Raw genomic sequence first — 26586 nt, 5'->3', positions numbered from 1 at the left:
AAGGCTGGGGGGACTCGGGGATTGTGGCATGTCCGGGCAGGGGGGTGCAGAGCGTTCAGGATGCCCGGAGTAGGGGGGAAATCAGCGTGCCCAGGCTGGGGGCGCTCAGCCACATCCCCGCCAGCCCGGCCAGCGCTGGCGGCGGTGCCAGCGGCAGCGCGGGGCTGAAGGCGGGGCTGTGCCCGCACCCCGGCCGGGGCAGGGGCCACGCTGGGAGGGCGCTGCGGGCTAAGCCTAGCCTGGGCAGTTCGTCGGGGTCGGGGCACAGCCCGGGCACGTCCCGCTCGGGTCGGGTCCGGTCCCTACCCTCCCGATCCGTCCCGTCCCGTGCCAGCCCTTCCCGGTCCATCCCTCCCCGTCCCGGCGGCGCTGGAGCGGCCTCGCCTTCCCGTGGTGCAGCGCGGCCGCGGCCCCGCCGCGCCGCCATGTTGTCGGAGTGAGCGGCCGGGGAGAGGCAGCGGCGAGCGGCCGGGGGGGGCCCGGCATCCGTCTGCATCCGAGCGCTCCGCCCGTGAGTACCGGCCCGGGGCCGGCCCCGCCGCGCCGCGGACCCCCGCGGACCCGCCGGTGGGGGCATATTGGCGGGGGGCGCGGGAGGAGAGGCCCCAGGCCGCCCCGAAGGCGAGCGGCGGCGGGGGCGCTGCGCCGGCGCTCCCGCCCGGCTCCCTGTCGGGGCCGCGGCCTGGGCCCATTGTTAGCGGGGAGGGGGCGCGGGGGGACCCCCGGGCCCCGAGCGCGGCCCCGCGGGCGCTCCGGTAACGGGGACGGGGGTTATTGTTGGGGCGGCGCGGGCCCATCGCAGCCCTCGGCCGCCTTGCCCCGGGCCCGGCCCGCCGGGGGCTGCCCCTCGGTCTGTGGGGCTCCCCCTTGTCCTGGGGAGGGTCTCCCCCTTCTCCTGGACGGGTTTGATCCCGGGGGGGGCTCCCCCTCGTCCCGGGCCTTCAATCCCGGGGGGTTCCGTCGCTCCGGCCGAGGCCCCGCTTTGTTGCCCCCAGGGCTCCGGGGGGTGGTCGGGTTCCGTCCCCCCCGGTTTTGGGGGGGTTTCGGCGGCTCTGGGGGTCCCTGGAAGAGGAGAGGGTCGGGGCTGGCAGCGGGAGGCAGGGAAAAAGCAGACAATCCTTTCCGATGTGCTGGGTGACCCTGGGGGTTTTGTGTTTGTGTGGGTTTTTCTCCCCCCTTGTTTTTATCTCGTGCTCACATAACGACAGGCTCGGCCCTTGTGAGCTGCAAAGTTGGAATTTTAAGAGCCTCTCGGCCCAACCTGAGAAATGCTCTGATTTTTTTGTTGTTGTTATTGTTGTTGTTTGCTTTGGTCAATGTTTAATAACTTTGTTCGGAGTAGAGATTTTATTAGGCAGGTCATGAGTAAGGAATTTCCTTTATTAAGGGGAATGGTGGGAAAGGGGGACCGTGGGTCCTTTTGGGTTTCAGTGCTGGTTTTGGGAATCCGGTGGGTCAGGAATGCGCTGCTGCGGCTCCCCAGGTTTTCAGGAAAACACGGGGATAACGTTAAAAGTTCTGCTAGGCCACAGAGCTCTCAAACAATGGCTCTGCTTTCATTTCCAGTGGAACTTTCAAAAAAAAACCCACCCAACCCAAACTCCTCCGCTTTGGGGTTGAACTTTTTTGAAACGGGCGTTTTACACCGTGTTAATTTTGTAATAATCTGTGATTTTGAGGGTAATACGGAGCCAGAGCCGGGAGGATTTGGCTGTGGAGCCGGGCTCTGTGTGGATTAAAGCTCCTTTATTCAGTGTTGTCACCAACTCGCAGGGAGATTCCTCCGAAGTTTTTTGTTGTTTGTGGAACGTCCCATAATCTGCAATATTCTGCCCGCGGTGACAACACGGAGCAGCTCATTTCCCCACCGTGTTTTCATCCAGGGAAAAGCGGAGCCGCCTGCCCTGAGCGCGGTGGAGCAGCGTGGAAGCCTTTGTTTGCAAACCCGGGGTTTCACCTGGGAAAAGTCGATCCTCTGTGTTCAGGAAGAGTTTGGGAATGCAAGAGGCTCCGGAGGCCCCAGCAGCTGCGGCTTTGCAGTGCCTGTGTAGGTGACTGCCCGTATTCCCGGCGCTCCGGGAGCTTTGAATGACAGGATTCAGCTGTCCCGCTGCTGCCTCGATCGCGGCATTCCCATAAAAACACGGCTTGGAACTAAACTTGAACTACCCACAATGCTCCCTTCCCCTTTGCTCCCTTGCAAAATGTCGCCTTTGCCAAGTTTTCCGCTCGTGTTTGGAGCAGCCCAGAGAGGAAGTGCCTGGGAGCAGCCTCTCCTTAATCCATTGACTGAGATTTTCTGGACCCTCCTGATTTTTAAGATAACGCCTTTATTAACTCAGAAATTAATTAGTGTCTGCAGCCTTTTGAAGGAGCAAAGACTGTGGCAGTGCGACTTTGTACCTTGTTTCTCACTGGAAATGGGCTTGTCACAATCTATGGATACTGGAAATTTTTTGGTGGGGATTCATAGTATCTTCCTTTGTTTATTTTTTTTTTTTTACAGTCTGCCCTGAGATAACTTGTAACTTCCTTTCAAGTGGCCGCTCAGATTTCATTGCTGCAGCTAATGCACACCTCAGTTTGATGAGAAATGAATTTATTACCATTAATTACTTAATTTTTTTTTCTTTTTGCATGGAGGAGCTTGAGTGCTTCATGTGATGTTACTGATGGATTTTGATAGTGTTTGCTAAAGGGAAATTAAGAGGAAAATGCTATTAAAGTGAATTGTAGTCTCAAAATCAGTCAAGATTTAGTCATATCGTGTTTTCAGTGTTTTTTCAAGTATGTGGGGAAGGTGGTGATTTCCAGACTCTTTGAAAGCTGGAGGAGTGAGTCCTGTTGGATGTCCCTGGTATTTAAGTTGTGAGTGTATAAAAAGCCCTGCAGAGTGGCCCTGGGGGCTGTGTGTGTGCAGCACTGAATTATGTTGGAGGTGCAATTAAAACAACCTGATCTCTGCAGTTTTCAGAGTCATTTTCCTCTGAGTATTAACCCCATGCTGGACTCGTGGGGCAAGCCTGACAAAGTTTGATCAAATATAGGACTCAAATTTTTTATTTTGGTGTCCCAAGCATTAGTAAATTGTTCTTGGAAGTTGTTTGTAGTAGAGTGTTGTTCAGGGCTACTACGAGGAGCAGGGAGGGAACAGAGCTGCCTTTCAGGCCCTCGGAGCCGCTGGCAGGAGCTGGGCCGAGCTCTGCAGCCACCAAGGTACAGCAGTGAAACGTCCTGGGGCTGCTCTGCCAGGAGCTTCTCAGGGTTCCACCACGCCAGTTTCATCCTCAGAACTCTCTGTGGGGCTGCATTTAGGTATCTGAAGGAATAAACTGTTGATCTTTTAAATGAAGGTTAATTCAGACTAGCCCATGCCTTTAAAAATGAATTTGGCTTGTTGTGTGAGCGCTACATAATGGGAGGGAACACTTTGCTGTTTACACCTGTAGTGTCTCTATTGCTGATAGTCCTGCCTTAAAATAACAAACAAACTTCTGTGGTTTTGTGCTGCTGGAATGTTATCAAAATATTTGGGGAATAGGAAGTTAGTGAGTTGCTGTCAGCTTAATGTGCCGGTTTTCCTCCTGCTCACAGATCATTTGGATGCATGCAAAACATATGGGGTGTTTCATTTATTGGGGTGCTCAGTGCTCTGGGTACTGAAAATGTGTTGGAGTTGTGCAAATTTCCCCTGGTGCCATTGACAGCAGGACCAGCTGTGCTGGCTGTGCCTGCTCTGGAAAGTTCTGCTGAGATCCCAGGTCCCAGGTTTGCTGTTCTTTCTCCAGGGAATTCTATAAAGCATGTCCATGGGTTTTCCTGCCTCCTGAGCACAGCTCCTGAGCTAGCAGGGAGGGCAGATGCTGCGTTTGGGCTCCGTGACTGTACAAGCAGAAATCCAGGATTTTAAGTTTGCATTGAAAAACAAAAACCAAAACCAAACCAAACTGTTGCTTTGCTGCTTTGCATGACTGAGCGAACACTTTGGGATACAGTGGGATACAGGGGGCCTTGAGTGTTTTATGGATGGGGGGCCGGGCCCCTTTTGTCTGGTATAAATGGACACAGCAGCTTCTGGTGTCACTGCTGTCCATGGGTTTTTGTGGGGCTTTTTCCCAGCAGTTTTCCAGTCAGTGTGTTGTCCCTGGCAGAAACTGCCATTGTGCTGCTGCTTCATGGGCATCCTGTGCGTCCTGCTAAGCCCGTGCAGCGCAGAAAGTGGGATCCCTGTGGGTTTTTGGTGGGATCCCTGTGGGTTTTTGGTGGGATCCCTGTGCATTTTCAGTGGGATCTCTGTGCGTTTCAGTGCTGTTCTAGCTGCTGGGTTCATGGAGTGAGTGAGTGTTGGAGGAGTCACTTTTGCCACAGCTATGTTCCCCTGCCAGTCACAAGATGGGTGTGTTATTTAACGCTCAAAGCTGCAGCTGGGAGGATTTCACGTCTCTTTCCCCTCTCTTTCCCCCATGTCCCCCTGCAGGTGTTGGTGGAATGAGCGTAGCGTGCGTTTTGAAGAGAAAAGCAGTTCTGTGGCAGGACTCGTTCAGCCCCCACCTGAAGCAGCACGCTCAAGACACAGCCAACCCCACCATGCCTGTGGTACTGACATCTGGCACAGGCTCGCAGGCTCAGCCACAGCCAGCTGCAAACCAGGCCCTTGCAGCAGGGACACACTCCAGCCCCGTGCCCGGCTCCATAGGAGTGGCGGGGCGCTCCCAGGACGACGCCATGGTGGATTATTTCTTCCAGAGGCAGCACGGGGAGCAGCTCGGGGGAGGAGGCGGCGGTGGCGGCTACAACAACAGCAAACACCGCTGGCCCACCGGGGACAACATCCATGCAGAGCATCAGGTAGAAAACCGCTCCCAGCTTTCTCAACTCTGCCCTGCAGCCTTCTCAGAGATGCTTTTCATGGTGTTCTTCTAAAGCTGGAGCTGGTTCTGGTGGAGTGGCAACAGGGGTGCTGTTTGTTTTCTCTTTTCAGGGTGGCAGTGCCCTGGTAGCTCTGAGTTGAAAGGTTTCTGTTCTTGAGGGTGTTGAAATCTCAAATCCCAATCCACTCCCTGTCACAGTTGAATGCATGTTTACAAAATTCATCACTATCTTTATTGATTTTTTTTTTCTGATGTGTGAACCAGCATAGCCGTGACTGCTGCTGCTGCTTTTCAAATCTGTTGCTGTAGTTAAATAATTCTTATGTAATGGTATTACAAAACTGCCAATGCATGTAGGTTGGGCTTTTACCATTCCCAATATTGGAAAACACAGGAGTGGAAGTTGCTGGTGGTATGTTTGACTGGGTTTCTTTGCTTTGTGGTTGGGTTTTTATGGTTATGGTGTACAGGGGAAGGTGGTGATGATGTGTGTAGCTGAACTGAGAAGAGCAGCCTTAAGAGTGTCGCCAAGCAGTGGTTTTAGGAACTTCTTTAGAGCCTCTCAGTCTCTAGAGGGGTGGTGGGCCAGGCTGTGTGCTAGTGGTGTTTACTAGAAGTCTTTTCAGCAGTTGCATTGTCACTCGTGCTGCAGTTAAATGAGTGGCTGACTCACTCCACTCTGTCTGACCTGTAACTCACTCATCAAAGACACACGAGTGCTTCCTCTCCGAGGCAGCAGAACCCAAGTGTAAGCACATTTTCAAGCAGAGTGATCCCCACAAATATTGCCAGGGCAGCAGTCACAAAGCTTTTGCAACCTTTGTGAGCATCTCCTGCCTCCAGTTTCTGGAATCAAAGCGGCCAAGCCCTGGCTCCTCTGCTGTGCCTCCCCAGGGGATGTGTTGCCAACCAGAGCATTTAAAAGCAAACATTGCAGGGAATTTTGCAGCCTCACCGAAGGCAGTGTGTACATCAACAGAGAAATAAACCTAAGTGCCCTGTTAATTTGTTCTGGAAGAAAAATCACATAAAATACTGCAATATGAGCTAAAGAGCCAGAAAAATGTTGTTGTTATTCCCTTATGGAGAAATGGAGTATTTAGGTATCAATTCAGAAGAAGTTAACTTTGTTGAAACAGAGGTAATTTTTCTGTTTATTATCCAAGTTTTCAGTCACTAACTGTAAAACTTGCTTCAAGAGATATCAGTGCCAGAGATCTTAATGTTTTAAGTTCTGAAAGAAACCATAAGCAAGAATTTCTTCCTGCAAACTTGTAGGTTTTTCAAATCAAAGCAGCCACGGAGTCTTGGGGTGGAGATGCCTGAGCAGGGCCTGCTATTGTTTGGGCATTTTGTGGCAAGATGACTTCATGAATTAAAATGATGTCATAAATTCTCAATCCTCTTTTCCTCCAGCTCACACTTTCATCCTCCTTTTACTGCAAATCCCTGAAAGCAAAGACAGCAAAACTCTCTGGAGATAAGGGGGTGGGGACAGGGCGCTCCAAGCTCGCAGTCATTAAAAACTCTGCTGGTATTTGAACTTTTATTTATTTAATAATGGAAGGACTTAAACTTTCACTTAAACAAAAGAATCCTGCCTGTTCCAGAGGCTTGTCCTATTGTCAGCAGAAGTGTTGCTCAGCTTGATTTTCTTCAGTAACTTGTGGAATGAAATGATCCTAATAAATAAACCACTTAATGAAAGGAAAGCTCATTAACTTCTGCTAAGTTAAATGAACTTTTCAAATCCAGTTCCTGTGGTGAGAGTGGACAGTGGTGAGCAGGTTGTGTGGACAGATCAGACCTGCAGGGTGGAGCTCACAGATGATTCTGTGTGATGCTCTCAGTTTCCCCTGTGAGTTCTGTGAGCTGAGGCTCAGGAAATACCCACCAGGCCAGAATTAACATCGGGGTTTTTATCTGTTCTGCTTCCTGCTGCTTTTACACTCTGATAAATGGGATGCAGCCATAGTTCCAATGTTTTTGCATTCATTGCTCATCTCCAAACCAATCTTTGTGTCTAGTTTCTTCCAGGTCAGCTCTGAGGTGGGGCACTAACCCTGTTCTCCTCAGTCTTGTTTGATACTGGGTGCTCCAGTGATTGTTGGGCACTTTCATCAGAGTTTGGTGCTCCCTCCCTCTTTTTCCATAGTTCTCTGCTTGCCTCAGGGTTTTACTCCTGGGAAGCAGAATGCAGGATATGTGTAATCCTAGCACTGCCATTCTTCTTGACTTCTTGGCCACCTCCACATCTGCTGCTTAAATTCTTTGGAGCAAGGACTAATCTTATGCATGCAAAATGATTTAATTCAGTTTGGGTTTAGCTGGGGTAGAACTGAATTTGGCCTGCAAGAGCAGAAGTGGAAGCAAGTGCTGGGACATGCAGGGAGGTAGGGAGTCATTAGGAATGTCTCCTGACTCTCAGTTTCTCATGGATGCACTTTTATTACTGTACTTTTCATTTTAGACTTTCAGACATGGTGCAGTGAGGGCCCAGCCTTGAAGACTGGTTAGGAAACTCAGTAGCTAAAAGATAATGGGAAGTCAGAAAAAAAATAATTATAGCCTAATATAGGTTAATGTCTGCCTAGAGCTTGGGAGGTCGTAATTAAAGGTAGAAAGATTTTAATTGTTGAATTCCAGATTCTTTCTGTTGCGTGTGCAGACAGACGTGTGTCTGTTGGTGATAACACTGCAGTGGCTTTTACCAGGTGTTGACATTTCATGGTGGTATTAAACAGCCAGGAGTGTTGTGAGTCACACCTGAGCTGCAGTATCCTGATTTTCCATGGGTTTGTTTCATTGTGCTGTTCCTCCTGGTCACTGTCCCTCCTGGCAGCTCTGGGAATTGGGCTGAGAGTGCTTTTAGCAGGGATGGCTCAAGGAGAAGCTCCTCCCAAGGAAGGGAGGAGAGGAGCTCCTTCCTGGTGGTGTCCTCTCCTTGTGAGCAGCAGGGAAATGCTGTGTCTGTTTGTGTTTTGCTTAGAAACTTTCTTCTCCTGTTGCATTTTCCCCTTCTCCTCTGGAAGGTGTGTTTGGGGCCAGGTTTTTATAGAAAATAAAACAATTAAAGATGCCCCTATCATTTCACAAATTTAGGTGTCAAAGCTTCACCATCCACACAAAAAACTTGTGCTTACAAGGTCTTCTTTGTCCCTGCAGACACTGAAGTGATGCTGGAATCAGACTTTTGATTTTCTAACTTGGTCTCAGATCTCCTGAGCAAAGTCCCAGCTGTTTGCAGCTCCAATCCTTAATCACCAAACTTCTATGGAATACACTTAACTGCAAGTTTTTCTCTTTTTATCTACCAAAAGCAGCAGGATGAGGCTGATTGTCAGGGTCCCCAGTAATTTTACTATTGGAGTGAGCAGGTTTAGGCTGTCTGATGCCTGGTTGGTGTTGGGCAGAGCATTACCCTGGCTGCAGGAGAGTGTTTGTGTGCTGTTTATCCTGCAAAACCATGGGCAGGGATCAGGACATCACGTAGGGAGGGCACAGGTTGGCTCCAGGTGAGGAATGCCCTTGGTTATGAAAGGTTGCACAGATCTCCTCACAAACCCAAACAGCCTCTGCTGCTCCTGGGGGCAGTGAAAAGACACTCAGGATATTCAGCTGGGACAGGTTATCAACACTGAGCAGGTTTTTAGGAAAATTGGCTGGGTTTTCTTGGCTGGGGTCTCCTGTGGCTGGTGTGTGTGTGCCTGAAGTGGAGTGAAAGGAGAGTTCTGTGGTGGTGTCCCTCTGGAATTGCAGTCACTGCATGTGCTTAGGCTGTCGGAATTGCACTCGGGCAGTGTGGGAGTTGCTTGGTAGAAGCAAATGATTTTAGGCATTTGCTTTCTCTCAGAGCATGTTTAATTAATAATTGGAGACAATAGAACTCTGCAGGGATGGTCTTGTTGAATGTGGGGAATTTTTCACATGGAGTTGGTGAAGAATAGTCAGCACAACAGGGCTGGGACTGGGGTTTCTGCTCGGTTTTGCCTTTTGGCAGTGTGACCATGTGAGTTCTTCACTGGGAGCTGGATTCAAGCAGAGGCAGGAGGTAATTCTGGCAGCTGCCCTCGTGGGGCACAGCTCCTCCAGCCAGGCTGCTGCCTGCCCTGGGAGCAGCTGGATCTGAGTGCATTTGACAATGCTGGGTGCTGCTGGCAGGCACCGTGGCCAGAGCTTGTCTGAAAGTTGTGGCAAGAGCCTCTGAAAAGGTCCTGGAAGCAAAGGCAGCCCTGGTGTTTGTTCTTCCAAAGGGAAATCCTGGCTGAGTGATGCTTAACTCCTTAGAGATTTTGCACTGTCCCTGGAAGTGTCCAAGGCTGGGCTGGAGCAACATGGGACAGTGGAAGGTGTCCCTGCCCATGGGAGGGGTGGAATTTGGGGTCTCTTCTGATTTCTGATGAGCCTGTGGATATGTGTTCCAGATAATTGGATGTGTTGTCTGTGCTGGGGTTGAAGGCATGAAGTGAGTCCCTTGTCACACAAACCATGTGACAGCACCTGTGGCTCAGCTGTTGAAGGTGGTTTCTGACCTCTGTTTCATTAAACCTGTTGAGTTTTCATGGGAGCTTCCTTGTGTCCCAGTGAACTGCTCAGGGCTTTCCTTTCCCTGACACTGAAAAAGGGCTGTGCTAATTTGATACCCAGGTAATTTGAAACACAATTCCTTGCTGAAATGAAATGTCTGGTTTGGCTGATCTGTTTCACAGAGATTTCTCCATAGTGGAGAGGTGGCTTGGGAGGGGAACTGGAATTGAGTTTAATTTGGTTTTCTGCTTTGTGTTGCCCCCTGAAAATTTCTCGTGAGGTAGAAGGCGCACGAGTAGATTGGCTTAGTTGGATATTTCAAGTTGGAAAATCCTTGTGATATCCAGGGGAGAGAAAACACTCTGAAACATTCAGAAAGATACTCTGAGACTCTGCTTCTTCCAAATCCATGGATTTTACTGTTCCTGATGGGAAGCTGCAGATAAGATTGTCCAGCTGGGATTGCCCAAGTGACCGGGTGTGCTGGTGTTGGGATTTCTCCGTGGTTATTGCTGTTCTACTCTGCTTCCTTGTCATGGTGCTCACTCAGGGGGAGCAAAAACACTTTCACATTACTGAATTTACAAATTCTGTGCTTCCAGAAGACTTCAGGTATTTCAGTGGATCTCTTGTATGAGTGTGCTTTGAAAAGAGGTTTATTACAGAACTCGTCCTGCTTGTTTTCTCCTCCCCTCTCCCCAACTTTGCTCTCCCCTCAGCAGCTCATTTGTGGTTTGTAGAGTTGCTGTGACCTCCTTGTACTTCTGCAGAGCAGGTTGTGGTCCTGGAAGCATTTTTGCAAATGGGTGAAGCTTTACAGTGGATCTGAGCCCCATGGTCCTTCCCCAGCCACCCCAATCCATCCCCAGACCCCTGTTCCTCATGAACTGCCACAAATTCCAGCTGCTGATCAGAAATCTCGATGAAGAGCTGTTGCAGAGCATTGTCTCTGGCCTGCCTGGCTCAGAGAACTCCCTCTTAGGTGTATCAGGGACGATTTCCAGGCTGTTTTCCCTGAGTGCTGATGTCAGGCTGAACAAACGCTCCTTTGTGCTGCTGCCATGTGATGCTGCTCCCTCCCGGCAAGGAGCTGCTCTCAGCTCTCCTGTTACTCCTGCCTTTGTTAGGGATAACTTCTGTTCCAGGGCAGTTGTTTTTATTGGGAACATCTGGCTTTGGTTCTTGCCCTGTTCAGACTTTCATTCTGAGGTGAAGCTCGACTGTTGCTAAACCCTCAGTGAGTCCCTGTCAGGGTGGCGTCAGGCCACTCTCATCTCTTCTGACAGAGGTGCCTTGGTGCTGCAATTAAACACTGCTGCATCCCTTCTCCACATCTTTTTCCCTCTGAATTTAAGCCTGGGAAGGTCAGAGTAGGGCTGGGAGTAAAAGGAAAACCCCCCCAAGGTCAGATCTTAGCATGGCCCCATGTTCTTGCCCAGACTCACGGTTCCAGGCACTCACCTGGGGTGCAGAAGATGGTTTTCCCAAGGGATTGCCAGCTCCCTTGCCAGCAGGATAAAATAAGGTTGTTTCTTCCCTAATCCAGTATTTTTGAATCCTGCACCCCAATATGTGCCTGAGACATGGCAGGGTAACCTAAATTCTACATTAATGAAGCGCTTCCCTGGGTGGATAAAATGGGAGGAAAAACATAATTAGCTAAGGAAGGAGAGCCCCTCTGCAAGGCTGCCTTGCTGCAGTTATTTCTGTCCCCTGAATCATTAATCAGCCTGGCCCCATGCCAGGGAAGGCATTAGCCAATCTGCAATTTCAATGGCTTTTTGCTTCCAGTGCTAATGGTAGTAGCAATTCTAACCATGAATCCTTTACTACAAAAATAGTAGTTAAACCACCTAATCCTGTCTAATACTTGTGACTTCACATTCTTTCTTTACCCACTATTGTTATGGGAGAAGGCTAAAAATAGGGCAGTAATCAGTTGATGGAGCAAGGTATTTTAACCCTGGCTCTGGTTGTCAGTGCAAACCTGTTGTGGAGTGTGTGATGCTTTCCTTGCTGTCAGCTGGGGAATGCATTTCCCCTCTCCTGGATGCTATAAATTGTCTGACTGCGCTCAGATCTGGCATTTTTTTGAAATAACCTCCTGTGTGAGCTGTTCAAACTCAAGCAGCCTCCCCCAGCTGAAGGAGGATTTGTTTCCATCTGAAATTTGTAAGCCTTTAGTTCATTTAAAGAGTTTTAACAATTGTGAGTATATAAATCAAAGTATTCAGCTGAAGCTTTTGGTTTTCTCCTCTCCATTCTAAGGATGTTTCTTGGTTTTGATGATTTCTGTTCTTCCTGTCACATTTCTGGTGTTCCTGTAGTAATGTTGCCTTTTTTTTTTTTTTTTTGAGGGATGTTTTACTAGAGAAGTGTTTAGTTGGAGTTTGGTTGTTTGTTTGTTTTTTTAATTTTAAATTGAGCAAGACTGAAAATATAGAGGCCAAATAGATGGAAGTGTTGCATTCACACTTGCAGAATGCACAGGAGTTAAAAATAAATATCCAAGGAATAATCACACTGTGGAGGTGCTCTGGGTAGGCACCTGGCATGTACAAATAGGGAGAACTTGGGATCTCCCCTTGTTTTCTCACAAACAAAACAGATGCTGTTGGATCTTCCAGGTTGGAAAGAGATTGGGGCAGCCTGGGACAGTGGGAGGAGTCCCTGCCCGTGGCAGGGGTGGAATGAGATGGGCTTTAGGGTCCTTTCCAGCCCAAATCAGTCTGGAATTTTGGGATCTTAGAGCTGAGAAATCAGGACATTTGTCTCTGCAGGGAAATACAACAATGATACCATTTCCCACATTTCTCTGCAGCAGTGGAGGAGCAAAACAGGAGAGTTCCCCCAGCAGAGCTGAAATCCTGGGAGGCTCCTCGGGCCCTCCAGGAGCTCAGCTGGCAGCAGGAGTGTCCTTCCCACGATCTGTGGTGCCAGCACCCATCCCCTGCCATGCCTGTGTTTGCCAGGCTGCCAGAGAGGAGCTGAGGCCAGGATTCCTTGTGGAAGTATCTGTGGGATTCCCTGGAGTTTTGGTTTGCAGGGCTGAGGGCAGCACTGGGCTCTGTAATTTAGTGCAGATCAAAGGAATATTGAAATGATCCATTTGCATGTTCCAGCTTCAGGAGTTCCTGGCTTCGCAGGGCCCATCCTGGGAGCACATCCCTCTTGGCCAGGAGGAGAGCTGGGGAGAACAAATGCTCCAGTTGAGGGAGGAAAGGTGGATCCTGGGCTGAGGAAGGGCTGGGAAAAGGGAATGGGGCCAGGTGAGGAGCAGGGGGTGGGAATGGGATCCTGGAGAGCTGGGGCTGGCAGAGGTTTGCTTTGGTTCCCCTCTAAGAGAATTGGCTAAGTAGAACCAGATCATTTAAACCGTCTTCAAACTGCTTAAACCCTCTTCAAACTGCTACCTCCAGTAAATAAAGGTATTTGACCTATTTAATGTTCAACATTAAAATAAAAAATCATAAATCTGGCTTCACAGTGCACTTTTAAAAACAGTTAAGATCATCACTAGAATATTTCTTAGCTCAAATATTTATTTGCAAATATTTTTTAGATTCTTTCTCTCCAAAGAAATTTCTAATTAGTTTTCTGGGTTTTTTTCCTCCTGTATGCCAGATTGTTTTATTTCTTTGTTTAATTCCACTTGCCTTTTGCTTCCTGAGAAACATCTCTTGGATAAAGAGAAAGAAAAAGAATCCTTTGGGGTTGAGAGTGAAATTTAGCCTTAGATAGTTTGGCTGCCTGTCTGCCCAGGTGAATGTAAATTCTACATAAATGAGGATTCCTTAATATATAAAAAACTGGTGTACAACCCCCTGGGATACCTGAAATGTGATACAGCCCTGCACTTGGAATTTATATGTAAAGGTCATTTTAGCAACCATATTTGCTTAATATAAGGTGCAGTATTAACACAGACTGTTGACATTAATATTTACCTAAAATTACAATTCACATGCTTTGCTGGTCCCTCTCAGGGCATGAAAACCCCCCTTGGATTATTCTAGAATAAAAAATACAGTCCTGGAAATCTGCAAGGTAAATTCCCTGTTGTTTTCATGCTAATTTGTTGGGTCTTCAGCTCAGTGTTTAGTAATCAGAAGGACAGTTTGGGGCCCTGGCTGCTGTTAATTGACCTGAGTGCAGAATCCCTTTTGACAAGTGCCATTCCCCGGGGCTTGGGTTTGCTGGGCTCCAGTGAGCTGGAGTTTACAGCACCACCATGCCCTGGATCCTGGCAGGGGCTGGGCTCTGGGGCTGTTGCAGGTTTGGGATCCTGGCATTCTGTGTTTTCATGGAATCTCAGGTGCTTTGGTTCAGAAGGAACCTTGAAGCTCATCCCACCCCACCCCTGCCATGGCAGGGACACCTCCCCCTGTCCCAGGTGCTCCAGCCTGGCCCTGGGCACTGCCAGGGCTCCAGGGGCAGCCCCAGCTGCTCTGGGCACCCTGGGAGAGCCCAAACCTCTCCAACCAGGCCTTGCCAGGCTACAAACCCCCTGTGGGAAATAGCCCTGGGGCACCTGGAACCTTCCAGCAAATCATTATTTCCTTTCCTTGATCCATTTGCTGCAATGGGCTTTGCTCCTGGTTCTCATCCTGGATTCAGGAATCTGAATGCCAGAGTGGTTTGGGTGGGAAGGGATCTTCAATGCCAGCTCCTTCCAGCCCAGGGACACCTCCCCCTGTGCCAGGTGCTCCAGCCCCAATGTCCAGCCTGGCCTTGGGCACTGCCAGGGATCCAGGGGCAGCCACAGCTGCTCTGGCAATTCCAGCCCAGCCCCTGCCCACCCTGCCAGGGAACAATTCCCAATTCCCAAGATCCCATCCAGCCCTGCCCTCTGGCAGTGGGAGCCATTCCCTGGCTCCTGTCCCTCCATCCTTGTCCCCAGTCCCTCTGCAGCTCTCCTGGAGCCCCTTCAGGCCCTGCCAGGGCTCTGAGCTCTCCCTGGAGCCTTCTCCTCTCCAGGGGAGCCCCCCCAGCTCTCCCAGTCTGGCTCCAGAGGGGCTCCAGCTCTGAAAGATCTTTATGACCCTTTTGCTGTGGTGCAGTTTTTTGCCCCAGGGGGCACCAGGGCCTGTTTGGGTGCAGTGTTGGAGCGGGAACAGGAGGGGCTCAGTCCCAGTCCCTGTGTGTGGGTTGTTCCTCTGCTCTCACTCTCCAGGGTGATCCAGACCCTGGATCTTTGGTGATGTCTGTGATGAGCATCTCTTCTGTGTGAGATAACTTAGAGAACTTAAATCGGTGGCAGGGTGTGTTTAAGGGGCTTGGAGACAGGGAAAAGTGTCTGCCTGGGTTTGTGGGGTGCTGGGTGAGCAGCAGGTCCCAGCACACAGAACATCCCCACCTGCTGGAATTGTGCTTTGTGCCTGTCTGGTACAGCTCCATCCATTCAGAAATGTTCCAGACACAGACAAGGGCTGGTGTCTGGGTAGCTTTGGGACAAGGAAAACATTTGCTTCTGAGTTGTTGTCACTGAGTTTTGCGATGCTGAGGCTGTCTAATCTTATTCAAAAGGAAAGAAAGTGCAGTTGTCCTGTGTGAGGTGGCTGCCTGACATGAATGAGCTGCTCGAGGGGCTGGAAAATCCCAGTGAATGTGTTTGGTTCAGAGCTGCTGAGAGGCTCCTGTGCAGTGTGTGAGGTGTGAAGTGGCCATTGACCACGGGAGAAATGGCTTTGGGCTGTTGCAGTGTGCAGTACAGGAGAGCTGAAAGCGTTCCATGCTTTTTGTCCTCCTAGGGTAGGATTGGCTGGCTGCTCTTGGAGTTGTGAAAGGCCCCTGGAGCACCAGTTCGAGGCCAGGGGTTGGGAGCATCAGCAGGGTGAAATGCAGGGTCCTGCCTGTGGGTCACCACAACCCCCAGCAGCTCCAGGCTGGGACAGAGCCTGGAAAGCTGGGAAAGGCCCTGGGGGTGCTGGTGACAGCCTGAACATGGGCCCAGGTGTGCCCAGGTGTGCCATAGGCCACTGCCACCTGGGTGTGTCACAGCAGTGTGACCAGCAGGAGCAGGGCAGTGACTGTCCCTGTGCTGCCACTGCTGCGGCACCTCGTGACAGGAGAGACACTGAGGGGCTGGAGAGTGTCCAGGGCAGGGAACAGAGCTGGGGAAGGGCTGGAGCCCCAGGAGAGGCTGAGGGAGCTGGGAAGAGGCTGGAGAATTCCTGAGGGAGCTGGGAATGGGCTGGAGAATCCCTGAGGGAGCTGGGAAGGGGCTGGAGAATCCCTGAGGGAGCTGGGAAGGGGCTGGAGAATTCCTGAGGGAGCTGGGAAGGGGCTGGAGAATTCCTGAGGGAGCTGGGCAGGGACTGGAGAATTCCTGAGGGAGCTGGGAAGGGGCTGGAGAATTCCTGAGGGAGCTGGGCAGGGGCTCAGCAGGAGCAAAGGAGGCTCAGGGGCCCTTGTGGCTCTGCACAGCTCCTGGCAGGAGGGCACAGCCGGGGGGTCGGGCTGTGCTCCAGGGAACAGGGACAGGAGCAGAGGGAACGGCCCCAGGCTGGGCCAGGGCAGGCTCAGGGTGGGCACAGCAGGAATTTCCCCATGGAAAGGGGGCTCAGGCCTTGGCACTGCCCAGGGAGGGTTGGAGTGCCCATCCCTGGGGGTGCCCAAGGAAGGGCTCAGGTGGTGGCACTGAGTGCTCTGGGCTGGGGACAAGGTGGGCACTGGGCACAGCTGGGACTCGATGGTCTTGGAGACCTGAGTGATTTGGGAGAATGAATGAGGTTTGGAGGTCTGACAGAGGAATTTGCAGTGAGGAATCCAGCTGGGCCTCAGGGGTGTGCAGTGGGGAATGCAGCTGGGCCTCAGGGATGTGAATGAGGAATCCAGCTGTGCCTGTTGGGTGTGCAGTGAGGAATCCAGCTGTGCCTGGGTGTGCAGTGAGGAATCCAGCTGTGCCTGGGTGTGCAGTGAAGAATCCAGCTGTGCCTGGGTGTGCAGTGGGAATGCAGCTGTGCCTGGGTGTGCAGTGGGAATGCAGCTGTGCCTGGGTGTGCAGTGGGAATCCAGCTGTGTCTGGGTGTGCAGTGAGGAATCCAGCTGTGTCTGGGTGTGCAGTGAGGAATCCAGCTGTGCCTGGTGGGTGTGCAGTGGGAATCCAGCTGTGCCTGTTGGGTGTGCAGTGAGGAATCCAGCTGTGTCTGGGTGTGCAGTGAGGAATCCAGCTGTGTCTGGGTGTGCAGTGGGAATCCAGCTGTGTCTTGCTTTGCCCGGTGTTTTTCAGCAGAGAGCTGGGGATTGGTGCAGAGCAGGGGCTGAATTCCCCCCAGCCTGGGGAGGTGCAGTGATCCTGTGCTTTTGCTCCAGTTTCTCAGCGTGGCTGGTGGTGAATCTCACTTTGGGATGTGTGCTCCCACCGGGCAGGCAGGGAATGATTTCTGAGTCAGTGGGGTGGCTGGAGCTGGAGTGTGTTACAGTGACACACATTCCTGTATTAGTGTGTGGAAATTGTTCTTCTTGAATGAGATTTACATAACTCCTGAGAGCATCCACACGTTCATGGTGAGGGGAGGGATGTTCTTGTGCAATGAACTCATTTCAGAACGTAGTGCTTGTGTCCAGAGCCTTCATTTTGTGAAGTGGTGTTTCATGGTGTGTGTGAGCAGAAAGGAAGGAGTTCTGTCCTGCTCAGGGAGGCAGCAGCTGGCTCCTGTGAGGATCTGTGTCCCTTCCCAGGGGCACAGCCTGCCTGGAGCAGGGGGCAGCCTCGGGGTGCTGCTGGCTGAGAGCAGCAGGAGTCCGGTTTGCTTGGATCACTTCACAAGGGATTGGGACTCCAGCTGCCCTCTCCTTGTGTGATTCCTGATTCCTGAAGTTTGTGGAGCTCACCTCTCCCTCCCAGGATGTCATATCAGCTCCAGGTGTCAGGGCATCGCTCCCTCATGCAACCGATTGATCCTGGCGTTGTCTTCTGGATTTCTTTCAAATCTCTGCTTCAGTGGTGAGCCACATTTTCTGGTAATCAAATCTCATCATTGTCAGTGCTCATCTGGAGAGAAGTTCTGTCTCTGTGGACCTCCTTGTTTCTTGTGTTGACACCGCCCTGGCTCTGCTCTGTGCTCCTCAGAGCTCAGGGATCAGTAACAAGAACAGATCGTGATGGGGTGGAAGATCAGCTCTATTGTTCAATGGCCATTCCAGAGGAATCCCTGACTTCTGGAATGCAGAGATGTTGGAAGTCATGGCTTTGGCTTTGTGTTCACACTTTGTTCTTCGTGGAAGGAAGATCAAGGAGCTCTGTGATATTCGTGTGCAGTGATGTGAAAATGTGTTACTGTTTAACATTACACCTGCTGAGAAATGGGAAAAGGATCTTTTGGGTGCAGTCTTTGAAAATCAAATAAATAGATCCAATGATCAATGAAGGTAAAGAAACTGAATGAGAGGAAGAGCTTGAGAATTTCTGGTTTTGGACACTTTGAGCTCAGAGTGGCCAAAATCAGGCACAGAGACCTGATCTAGAAAATGCTTTTATCCGTATTTGTTAAGATTCTTGAAAGAGAGATGATAAAGGATGTGAAATATCTGTGAATGAATAATTTCTTCATTTCCTCACATCTGGTAGCTGATTGAGAAGGCAGTTTTTATTTTCTGCTTTTCATCGTGGCTGGGGTAAGGGATGCTGGAGAAGGGGATGGGGACAGCCTGTTCCTCCTGTGGCATTGTCCTGTTGGAGTGTCCAGGAGCCACTAACTACAGGGCTGGAGCACCTCTGCTGTGAGGAAAGGCTGAGAGAATTGGGACTGTTCAGCCTGGAAAAGAGAAGGTTTGGGGTGATCTCAAATGGAGAAGGGACTATTGACACAAGGCTGGGGTGACAGGAGGATATGGCTTCAAACTGACAGAGAATAGGTTTAAATATATGTGGGAGAAATGATTCCCTGGCAGGGTGGGGAGGGGCTGGGATAGAATTCCCAGAGCAGCTGTGGCTGCCCCTGGAAGTGCTCAGGGCCAGGTTGGACAGGACTTGGAACAACCTGGGGCAGTGGGAGGTGTCCCTGCCCATGGCAGGGGTGGCACTGGAGGAGCTTTAATGCCCCTTCCTACCCAAACTATTCCATGTTGACCAAATCAGATTAAAATATCACTGAATATGCTTTTGGATTTTGCTGGGAATATAGTGATTGGATCTTTGCAGCAGCTTTGTTTTGAGGTTCCCACAGCTCAGCACCCAGCCCTGGGAGATGGTTTGTTTTGGGGAAGCTGCTGGACACACTCTGAGCAGTCTTTGCGTGGCTTCTGTGGTTCGCTGGGACATCACTTCAGCAGCTGTGAGTTCACATCACCTTCTGAATCCCTCTGCAGCTTCTCCATTCCTCAGATGTCTGATGGAAATAATAATTGGCTCTCTGCCAGCTGTTGTGGTTTGGCACATCTGGAGGTTGCAGCACTTTCCATGAGTTCAGCTTGAAGTTCTCCATGGAAGAATTTGGTGCCAGTGACGTTTGTGTGGCACCAGGCAGCTGAGCTGTGTCAGCTGCAGAGCAGGAATGGAGCTGGCAGGGGAGGAAACCCATGTGGCTGCAGTTTTGGAAAGGGTTTCACTTGGTGTCCGTGGCCCATGTGACAAATGTCATGCAAAAGGTGGCAAGGCTGAGGCAGAACTGAAAATAACTGAGATACAGTAACAAGAGATTTTTAACTTGATTTTTAAACTGGGATTCTGAGTGAGTGACCCCTGAGGATTTGCAAATTATGTAAATATCTATTAAATAATTCACTAATATACCACTAATCTTTTGCAAAGTATCATGGCCACAGAATAGAAGAATTTAGACTGAAGGGGATTTTTAGAGGTTAATGTGGTGCTTTCTTCTGTCTGATTCTTAGATGAGATCTATAAAATACTGTCTTAGTTGAGATCTACAGAATATTATATTAGTTGAGATCTCCAGAGTATTGTCTTAGTTGAATTCTCCAGATATTGCCTTAGATGAGATCTATAGAATATTATTTTAGAAGAGAAATAAAACATAATCCCAAGGTCTTGGTCCTGCTGGAAGTGGTTCTGCAGCATCAGAAGTCATGGTTAAGGTCAGTGATGGTGGTGTAACATTGCAGTGCTGGTCACTGGTGGGCCATGGGCATCTGAACAGTTTTGGGGATTGTTTTGTCCTGCAGCTCACCCAGCAGGTGTTGCTGAGCTCCTTCCTTGGCCTGGCAGGGCTCTGTGCAGAGCCAGGACTAAACCCTGTGTGTAAACCTGCAGCATGCTGCAGGGAGCCTGGATCAGTGTGGGCATTACTCATTTAAAAGTGCTTTAGAAACTCCTTTTAAAAACTTTATAAACTCCTCCCTACTGAGCAGAGAGGTGCCTCAGCCCTGCTGGGCTGCAGGGAGTGAGTAAACACTGAGTAGGAGGGGAGCTTGTGCTGCTTGTGCAGGGTGTTGGTGGCTGCTGGGACACTGGAGTGGGGCAGGGGAGGACAGTCACCTGCTCCAGTCCCAGCACGTGGCTCAGCTGCTGGGCTTTGGCCTCGAGTCCAGAGTTGGGGTTTCTTTTTGAATTTGCTTCCTCCTGTGTGCTCAGCAGCTGAGATTTGGGAATGAGAAGCAGGAGAAGGATTTTCCTGCAGTGTCAACATTTCCAGTCCATGTCAGGTATTGATTCCTGCTCTGGGACAGGGACAGCAGCCAGGGCACGGCTGGAGCTGGGCCAGGGCAGCTCAGGCTGGAGATCAGGGCAAGGTTCTTCCCCCAGAGGCTGCTGGCACTGCCCAGGCTGCCCAGGGAATGGGCACGGCCCCGAGGCTGCCAGAGCTCCAGGGATGCCCAGGGTGGGTCCAGGAGCTGGATCAGTGATCCCTGTGGATATTCCAGCCCAGGATGCCCAGGGTGGGGTTGTTGGATCCAGGAGCTGGATCAGGGATCCCTGTGGATATTGCAGCTCAGGATGCCCAGGGTGGGATTGTTGGATCCAGGAGCTGGATCAGTGATCCCTGTGGATATTCCAGCTCAGGATGCCCAGGGTGGGGTTGTTGGATCCAGGAGCTGGATCAGTGATCCCTGTGGATATTCCAGCCCAGGATGCCCAGGGTGGGATTGTTGGGGGGGTCTGTGCAGGGACAGGAGCTGGACTTGGATCATCCTTGTGGATCCATTCTATGCTTCTGTCAGTTTATTTATCCAACAATTTCACGTTTATGCTTTATTTTTCTGCTCTAAATGACTCATTTTTCATCAAATCAAAGTGTTGTTTTTTTCTGCTTCATGTCAGTGTAACCTGAATGTAAAGTTGCCAGGAGATTTTTCTTGATTCCCACCTGAAATGATGCTGGCTCCTTATGCCTTGACTCCCTCACCTGAAACTGCTGTGAAATAAAAGCAGAGACGGTTGTGTTAAGGCTTTGTGTGTCTTAAAAGTAATTGCTGGTTCTTCCTTTCCTGTGCATGTATAAATCTAACACACAGAAATAAATCTGTCTGTAATAATACATGTGTGTGTATAATAATGAAAGTATATAAATGTTGTAACTGCTGGGAGTGTTAAAGGTAAGTCATCCTCTGGACCTCCATGACCTTGTTACAGGCTCTCAGTCTGGAGCAGAAAAATGGCTATAAACTGTGATTATAATAAAAACAGCAGCAAAGAAAAGCATTTCCTCATGGCCTCTTCTCCCCATCTGTGAACAGGTGCGTTCCATGGATGAACTGAATCACGATTTCCAAGCGCTGGCTCTGGAGGGACGGGCTATGGGAGAGGTAAGTGAGAGGCCTGGAGAAAATAATCTGTGTTTTGGGAGGGGGAAGAAATGAAATAGCAGCTTTTTGAGGCTGCTGGGATGATTGTGATGCTGAAGGTTCTCTGTTCTGCCTGTGAGGTGTTTGTGTGTGGGTGTATGTGTGTGTGTGGTTGATCCAACCCCAAACCTGCCAGGCCCCAAACCTGCCAGGCCCCAAACCTGCCAGCTCCTAAACCTGCCAGGTCCTAAACCTGCCAGGCTGGAATCTGTCTCAGAGGGAGGAACAGTTAAATTTCCACCTGTTGGCTCATCCAGCAGGAGAGAGTGGCTGGACAACAACAGCTCGAAATCTGGCTGGGGACAGGTGTTCCAACCCTTGGAGCAGGTTTATTTTGGGATTCACTGAGCTCAGACCTCGTTGTGCTGTGGGGCATTGTCTGCTGCTCTGTTTCCAGTCCTGCTCACCTTTTTTTGGCTCTTGCAGAAAGACCAGGGCTGTGTTTAAGCTTTGGAGTAACTGGGCAGGGTGAGCCAGGGCTGCAGGAGGGATAAGAGCAGGGCACAGATAATGGGCCTGCAGCTGGAACTTCACAAACCCCCAGCCCGAGTCAATTTAATCTCTCACAGCAGCAAGGTGGTGGCAGATTTAGGGGGAAATGCCCACTGATTTTCTTGGAAAAAAGAATTTATCTGTTTTTAGAGTGACCTGAAAGAATAGCTTGTTCCTGTAGGTTCCTGGAAGTTGGATGGAAAGACTTTGCCTTGCCTGGTTCATTCTGCCTTTAGTAAGTCCCTTGTGGAAGGACAGAGGAGACAATCATGTCTGGTAGGAGGATGTTCATGTGTAGCAGCTCAGCTTGATGCAAGTCTGGTGCTTCTCTCAAGCTCAGACCAATTTATTTCCTCCATGTTTAATCCATCCTGTCTGTTACCCAGTGCATGAGCCACTGGTGTAAAAAATAAAAACCCCTGGAACCCTGAAGTTGCTGTTTTGGAGAATAAGAGCAAACCAGGACTGTGGTGTGGTGGGATTCATAGGGAGGTGCCCTCTCTCAGGTCAAAGACTTCCTTCCTTCCCCTGTTTCTTCCATCATCCCTGCTTTCCATCCCTGTCTTCCTTCTCACCCTTTCCTTCTTTCTCTCCCCCTTTCCTTCTCTCCCCTTTCTTCTGTGGAAAACCATAATCCAGGATTGGATTTTGATGTGACTTGAGAGGAAAATCCATTTCTCCAGGTTGGTTTCATTTACCCCAAGACTATTGATGAAGAGGAGGTGAAAATGATTTTCAAAGGAGCAAACCTGACATTAAAAGCCTGCCTGAAGCTGCTACACAGCAGCTGCTGTGCTCCATGTGCAGCTTGCCTGTGGAATGCTGGGGGTGGGAATGTTCTCAGGAGATGAGTTTGTGACACCTCATTTGGGCAGGAGGTTCATTCCCAGAGAGAGAGCCCAGGCTGGCTGAGAGCAGGTTCACAGTGAGCACAGCACTTGTTTGCTTGTCAGGACGCAAGGTCACAGAGCTGGAATGCCTGAAGGAATTCCTAAAAATTCTGAGTTCTCCCAGCTTTTGGTTTATTTGGGCATTTCTGGGAGGAGCGAGTTTGGGTTTGTGTTTTGGAGCTTTGCCTCCCGGTGATGACTCATTTATTTCCTCTTCTTGTAACTGTGATGTAGAAAGTTTTGGCAGTGGCATCCTTTTGTCACTGGGCTTTTCCACATGCTGGAGTGAGCAGGATTTTCTGGGAAAGGTGGCATATCACCCTTCTCTTTCAGCTAAACCACTATTTCTTGTTTCTCTTGGGGTTTTTCTGCCTCAGTCTCACAGTTTCCATTCTTTACCCATTGAATTTTTCTCTGTCTCTCCAAGGCTGATTTCAGGAGATCCCACAGGATCTGTTTTGCCTTTCAGGACCATGTTCCTCACCTGGATTTTGTGCAGTTTAGATGCCTTAACAAGGCACTGGTGGTTTCCACCCCTTCTAATCCTGGAATGAGAAGGAAACTTGGGGAGAAAATCAGAGTCTGAAATAAATGATAGTGACAAAAATTGATAGTGGAGAAAGATGAGGAAGAGCATTTCTGCATTGTGTTAGATTTCTTTTATCTTCTAGTTTCCTTGCTTCGTGTTAAGCACCGTTGTAATTTCAGTGATGGAAGAAGTTTGTGAAGACATCAGAGCAGTTTTTTAAAGAGCACTGTCAAACAGTTAAATCTCTTATCTATCCTGCTCTCAAAATGTAGATAATGTTTGGAGATCAACAGATATCCTTATCTGGGAACATTAAGAATACTTTAAAAACCTGCACAACTTTCTTCTCTCTTGGGGCTGTTTCCATCCTCAGACTCCCAGCCTCACACTCCCGAATTTCCAGCGAGTGGAAGTGCAATATTTTCTCAAGCAGGGATTGAAAAGGGTGCCAGAGCCCCCTTTTCTCCACTCTGAGCTGTGAAAGCTTTGTGCTGTTGGTAGTGACCATGATCAGGAATGCTGAGAGCAGCTCTGGGGGTAGGGGATGTTGTCCCTCTGTTCCAGCACCTTGTCCAGGCAGGTCTCTGGGATGAAGAACTCACCTTGGAGCTTTGTCTGGCAGTTCCAGATGTGGGATTTTGGTGCTGTGGCTCAGCCCAGCACATCAGGCCCTTGAGCCCACAGCCCTGACCCTTATCTTTGCCTTAACACAAGCCCTGCAAGTTCCCTTTCTCCCCCAGCTGCATGTCTGCTTTTCCTTGCTGAAATCCCGTGGGTTTCATATCCCTTTGCAGCAGGAATATGGGTGCAGTGTCTCTGGGGACAGTGGGCAGCACAGAGGGGCTCTGAGGTGCAGTTGGGTTTGTCCCCAACCCTGACAGGCATTTGGGACCTTGGATTTGGAGTAGGTTGTGCAAAGTCTGTGTCTGGAGTCAGGAGCAGCTGGGTGAGGTGCTGGTGAAACTTAATCCCGAGGGTGGGAGGAGGATGGGGACACAGAGCCATGAGGCAACTGGAGGTGCTTAACTCAGACCTGGAGTACTGGGGGTAGCAGGGAATTGCAGCCTGCCCTGGAAGAGAAATGCTGCTAAGAAATAATTATGCATTTCACTGAAAGTGTTTAATTACTGCTGGGCTGTTGCCCTTGCAGGTGGCAGTGCTGGGCTCACTGAGTGTGGGCAGTGAAATTCCTGCAGCCCCTGGGGATCCTTGGAGGGGAACTCTGGGACATCAGAACCTGGAGGGGCAGGGACAGGGATAGGGCACAGCAGCCAGGGAGCAGCTGGAGCTGGGCCAGGGCAGCTCAGGCTGGAGATCAGGGCAAGGTTCTTCCCCCAGAGGCTGCTGGCACTGCCCGGGCTGCCCAGGGAATGGGCACGGCCCCGAGGCTGCCAGAGCTCCAGGGATGCCCAGGGTGGGGTTGCTGGATCAGTGATCCCTGTGGATATTCCAGCTCAGGATATCCCATGATTCTATGCCCATGTCCATGGTTAATGGTGCAGCTGGGTATGTTCTGGAGAAACCCCTGCAGAGGGACACAATCCCAGTGGTGGTGAGACTGGGGCTGGACACTTCTGTACCTGGATTAAAGAAAACAACCACAAACCAAACAAAAATGAGGGAAAAAAAACCACTCCAAACGAAACCCCTGTGCCTCTGCTTCCCATGCTACTGATGTGCTGTATTCCCATAAATGCATGATTTATTGGCCCCATAAATTTATGATTCATTGGCAGTTGGGAATAATGTTTGGGTTGGGTTTTTCAGTTTCCCCAGCACTGGCAGCACTGAAGATGGGAGTGGAGCCAGGATGGAGATGGGAGCAGTGGGATCAGGATGGGGATGGGAGCAGTGGGATCGGGATGGGGATGGGAGCAGTGGGATCAGGATGGAGATGGGAGCAGTGGGATCAGGATGGAGATGGGAGCAGTGGGATCAGGATGGAGATGGGAGCAGTGGGATCAGGATGGAGATGGGAGCAGTGGGATCAGGATGGAGATGGGAGCAGTGGGATCAGGATGGAGATGGGAGCAGTGGGATCAGGATGGGATGGGAACAGTGGGATCAGGATGGAGATGGGAACAGTGGGATCAGGATGGAGATGGGAACAGTGGGATCAGGATGGAGATGGGAACAGTGGGATCAGGATGGAGATGGGAACAGTGGGATCAGGATGGAGATGGGAACAGTGGGATCAGGATGGAGATGGGAACAGTGGGATCAGGATGAGATGGGAACAGTGGGATCAGGATGGAGATGGGAACAGTGGAGCAAGGTTGGTGATGGTGCCACAGCAGCTCCCCTGGCACTTCAGGAAAGCTCAGGGCAGGGCTGTGAGCAGCCTGAGCAGGAGCACAAGGAATGTCAGACATTTCCAATCCTGTGCTCCTTTTCCTCTTCTCTCCCCAGAGCTGTGAGCGGTGTGTCCCAGAGCGGGCAGGGAATGCCCGTTCCTTGCAGGGCAGTGCCAGGGGCTGTCCCAGGGCAGTGCCAGGGCAGTGCCAGGGCCGTCCTGGGGATGTGCAGGGGTGTCCCAGGGCTGTGCAGGGCTGGCATTGCTGGCACTGCTGCCAGGTTCTCCCCTCCCTGTGCAGGGCTGCCCACAGATAACATCTGCAGTACAAAGCAGGACCCGTACACCCGCTCTGCCTTCCCTACCTGTTGCTGCACACAAACCCAGTTCTGCACTGCACAGATGGCTGCTTTTATCTTAATATTTGCCTTGGCTGAGGGGGATCAGTTTTCTTAATTTGTCTAATTCATAATCCCATCTCAGTGGGATCTCTGTGCCCTGGCTGCTGGAAGAATTGCTTTTGTTGATGATGGGTAAGTCCTCCCCTCCTCCCTGCTCTGCCAAATTGAATATTGGCCTTACTGGTAAGTCCTTTGTAAGAGGGCTTAGCAGGATTATTTTCATACTGGATAGGGTCAATTTTAATAAAAACCAGGGAATGAATAAACAACTCTGATTCTAAACCACTGCTTGTTCTTTTGAAATTTCCAACCTGCAGAACTGACTGAGAGTCACTTAAAATACCCTTTTTTTTTCTTCCATTGCAACTGACAGCTTTCCCTGAGGAAAAATTCATTGTCTTAGCAGCCTGTTGCATAATTGCAGATGATTGCTGCTTGCTAATGCTCTGTGTTGGTTGGAGCAGCACTTGACAGAACAAAGCCCCCTCCCCTTGTTAGCATCTGTTAATATTGGCTTTGGGGTTCCCTGATATCTGTAAATAGATCTGGAATCTCAGTGTGAGATAAACTTCTCTCTTCTGTTTGTTTCTGCTGATGGTGCAGAACTTCCAGTTGGAAACTTGGTGCTTCTGGTGGGGAAGGGTTAAACTGGAGGCACCAGGGCTGGGGTGTGTGCAGGAGACAGTGAGAATTAAAATGTTATGTGAGCCTTGTGTGTGAGCCACTGCAAAATTCAGAAGGTGTCGGGGTGCAGTTGTGCAGGACTGTGCTGGTAAAGGTTTTGTGTTCCTTAGGAAAGGGGTAGAGGAGAGCAGGGCAAGGAGGGCAGGGCTGG

The 26586-nt window shown here is 50.4% G+C and overlaps 1 protein-coding gene across 7 annotated transcripts in view; it reads left to right on the top strand.

Annotated features, from left to right (window-relative positions):
• Window positions 1–410: 410 nt before the first annotated feature.
• PUM1 (pumilio RNA binding family member 1) overlaps window positions 411–26586 on the top strand; it is a 91418-nt gene continuing 65242 nt past the window's right edge. For 5 of the 7 annotated variants that reach the window (XM_084222643.1, XM_084222645.1, XM_084222642.1 and 2 more), the window contains exons 1-3: window positions 411–511; window positions 4478–4848; window positions 21039–21107. In XM_084222643.1, the coding sequence (XP_084078769.1) occupies window positions 4489–4848; window positions 21039–21107 (429 nt within the window). In that variant the 5' untranslated portion in view covers window positions 411–511; window positions 4478–4488. The remainder of the gene's footprint in view (window positions 512–4477; window positions 4849–21038; window positions 21108–26586) is intronic. The other 2 variants (XM_084222647.1, XM_084222646.1) reach the window with 1 other exon arrangement.

This window comes from Fringilla coelebs (assembly GCF_963513975.1).
Source record: "Fringilla coelebs genome assembly, chromosome: 28".
In the NCBI taxonomy this organism is placed as follows: domain Eukaryota; kingdom Metazoa; phylum Chordata; class Aves; order Passeriformes; family Fringillidae; genus Fringilla; species Fringilla coelebs.
This window is presented reverse-complemented; position numbering and strand designations above follow the sequence as displayed.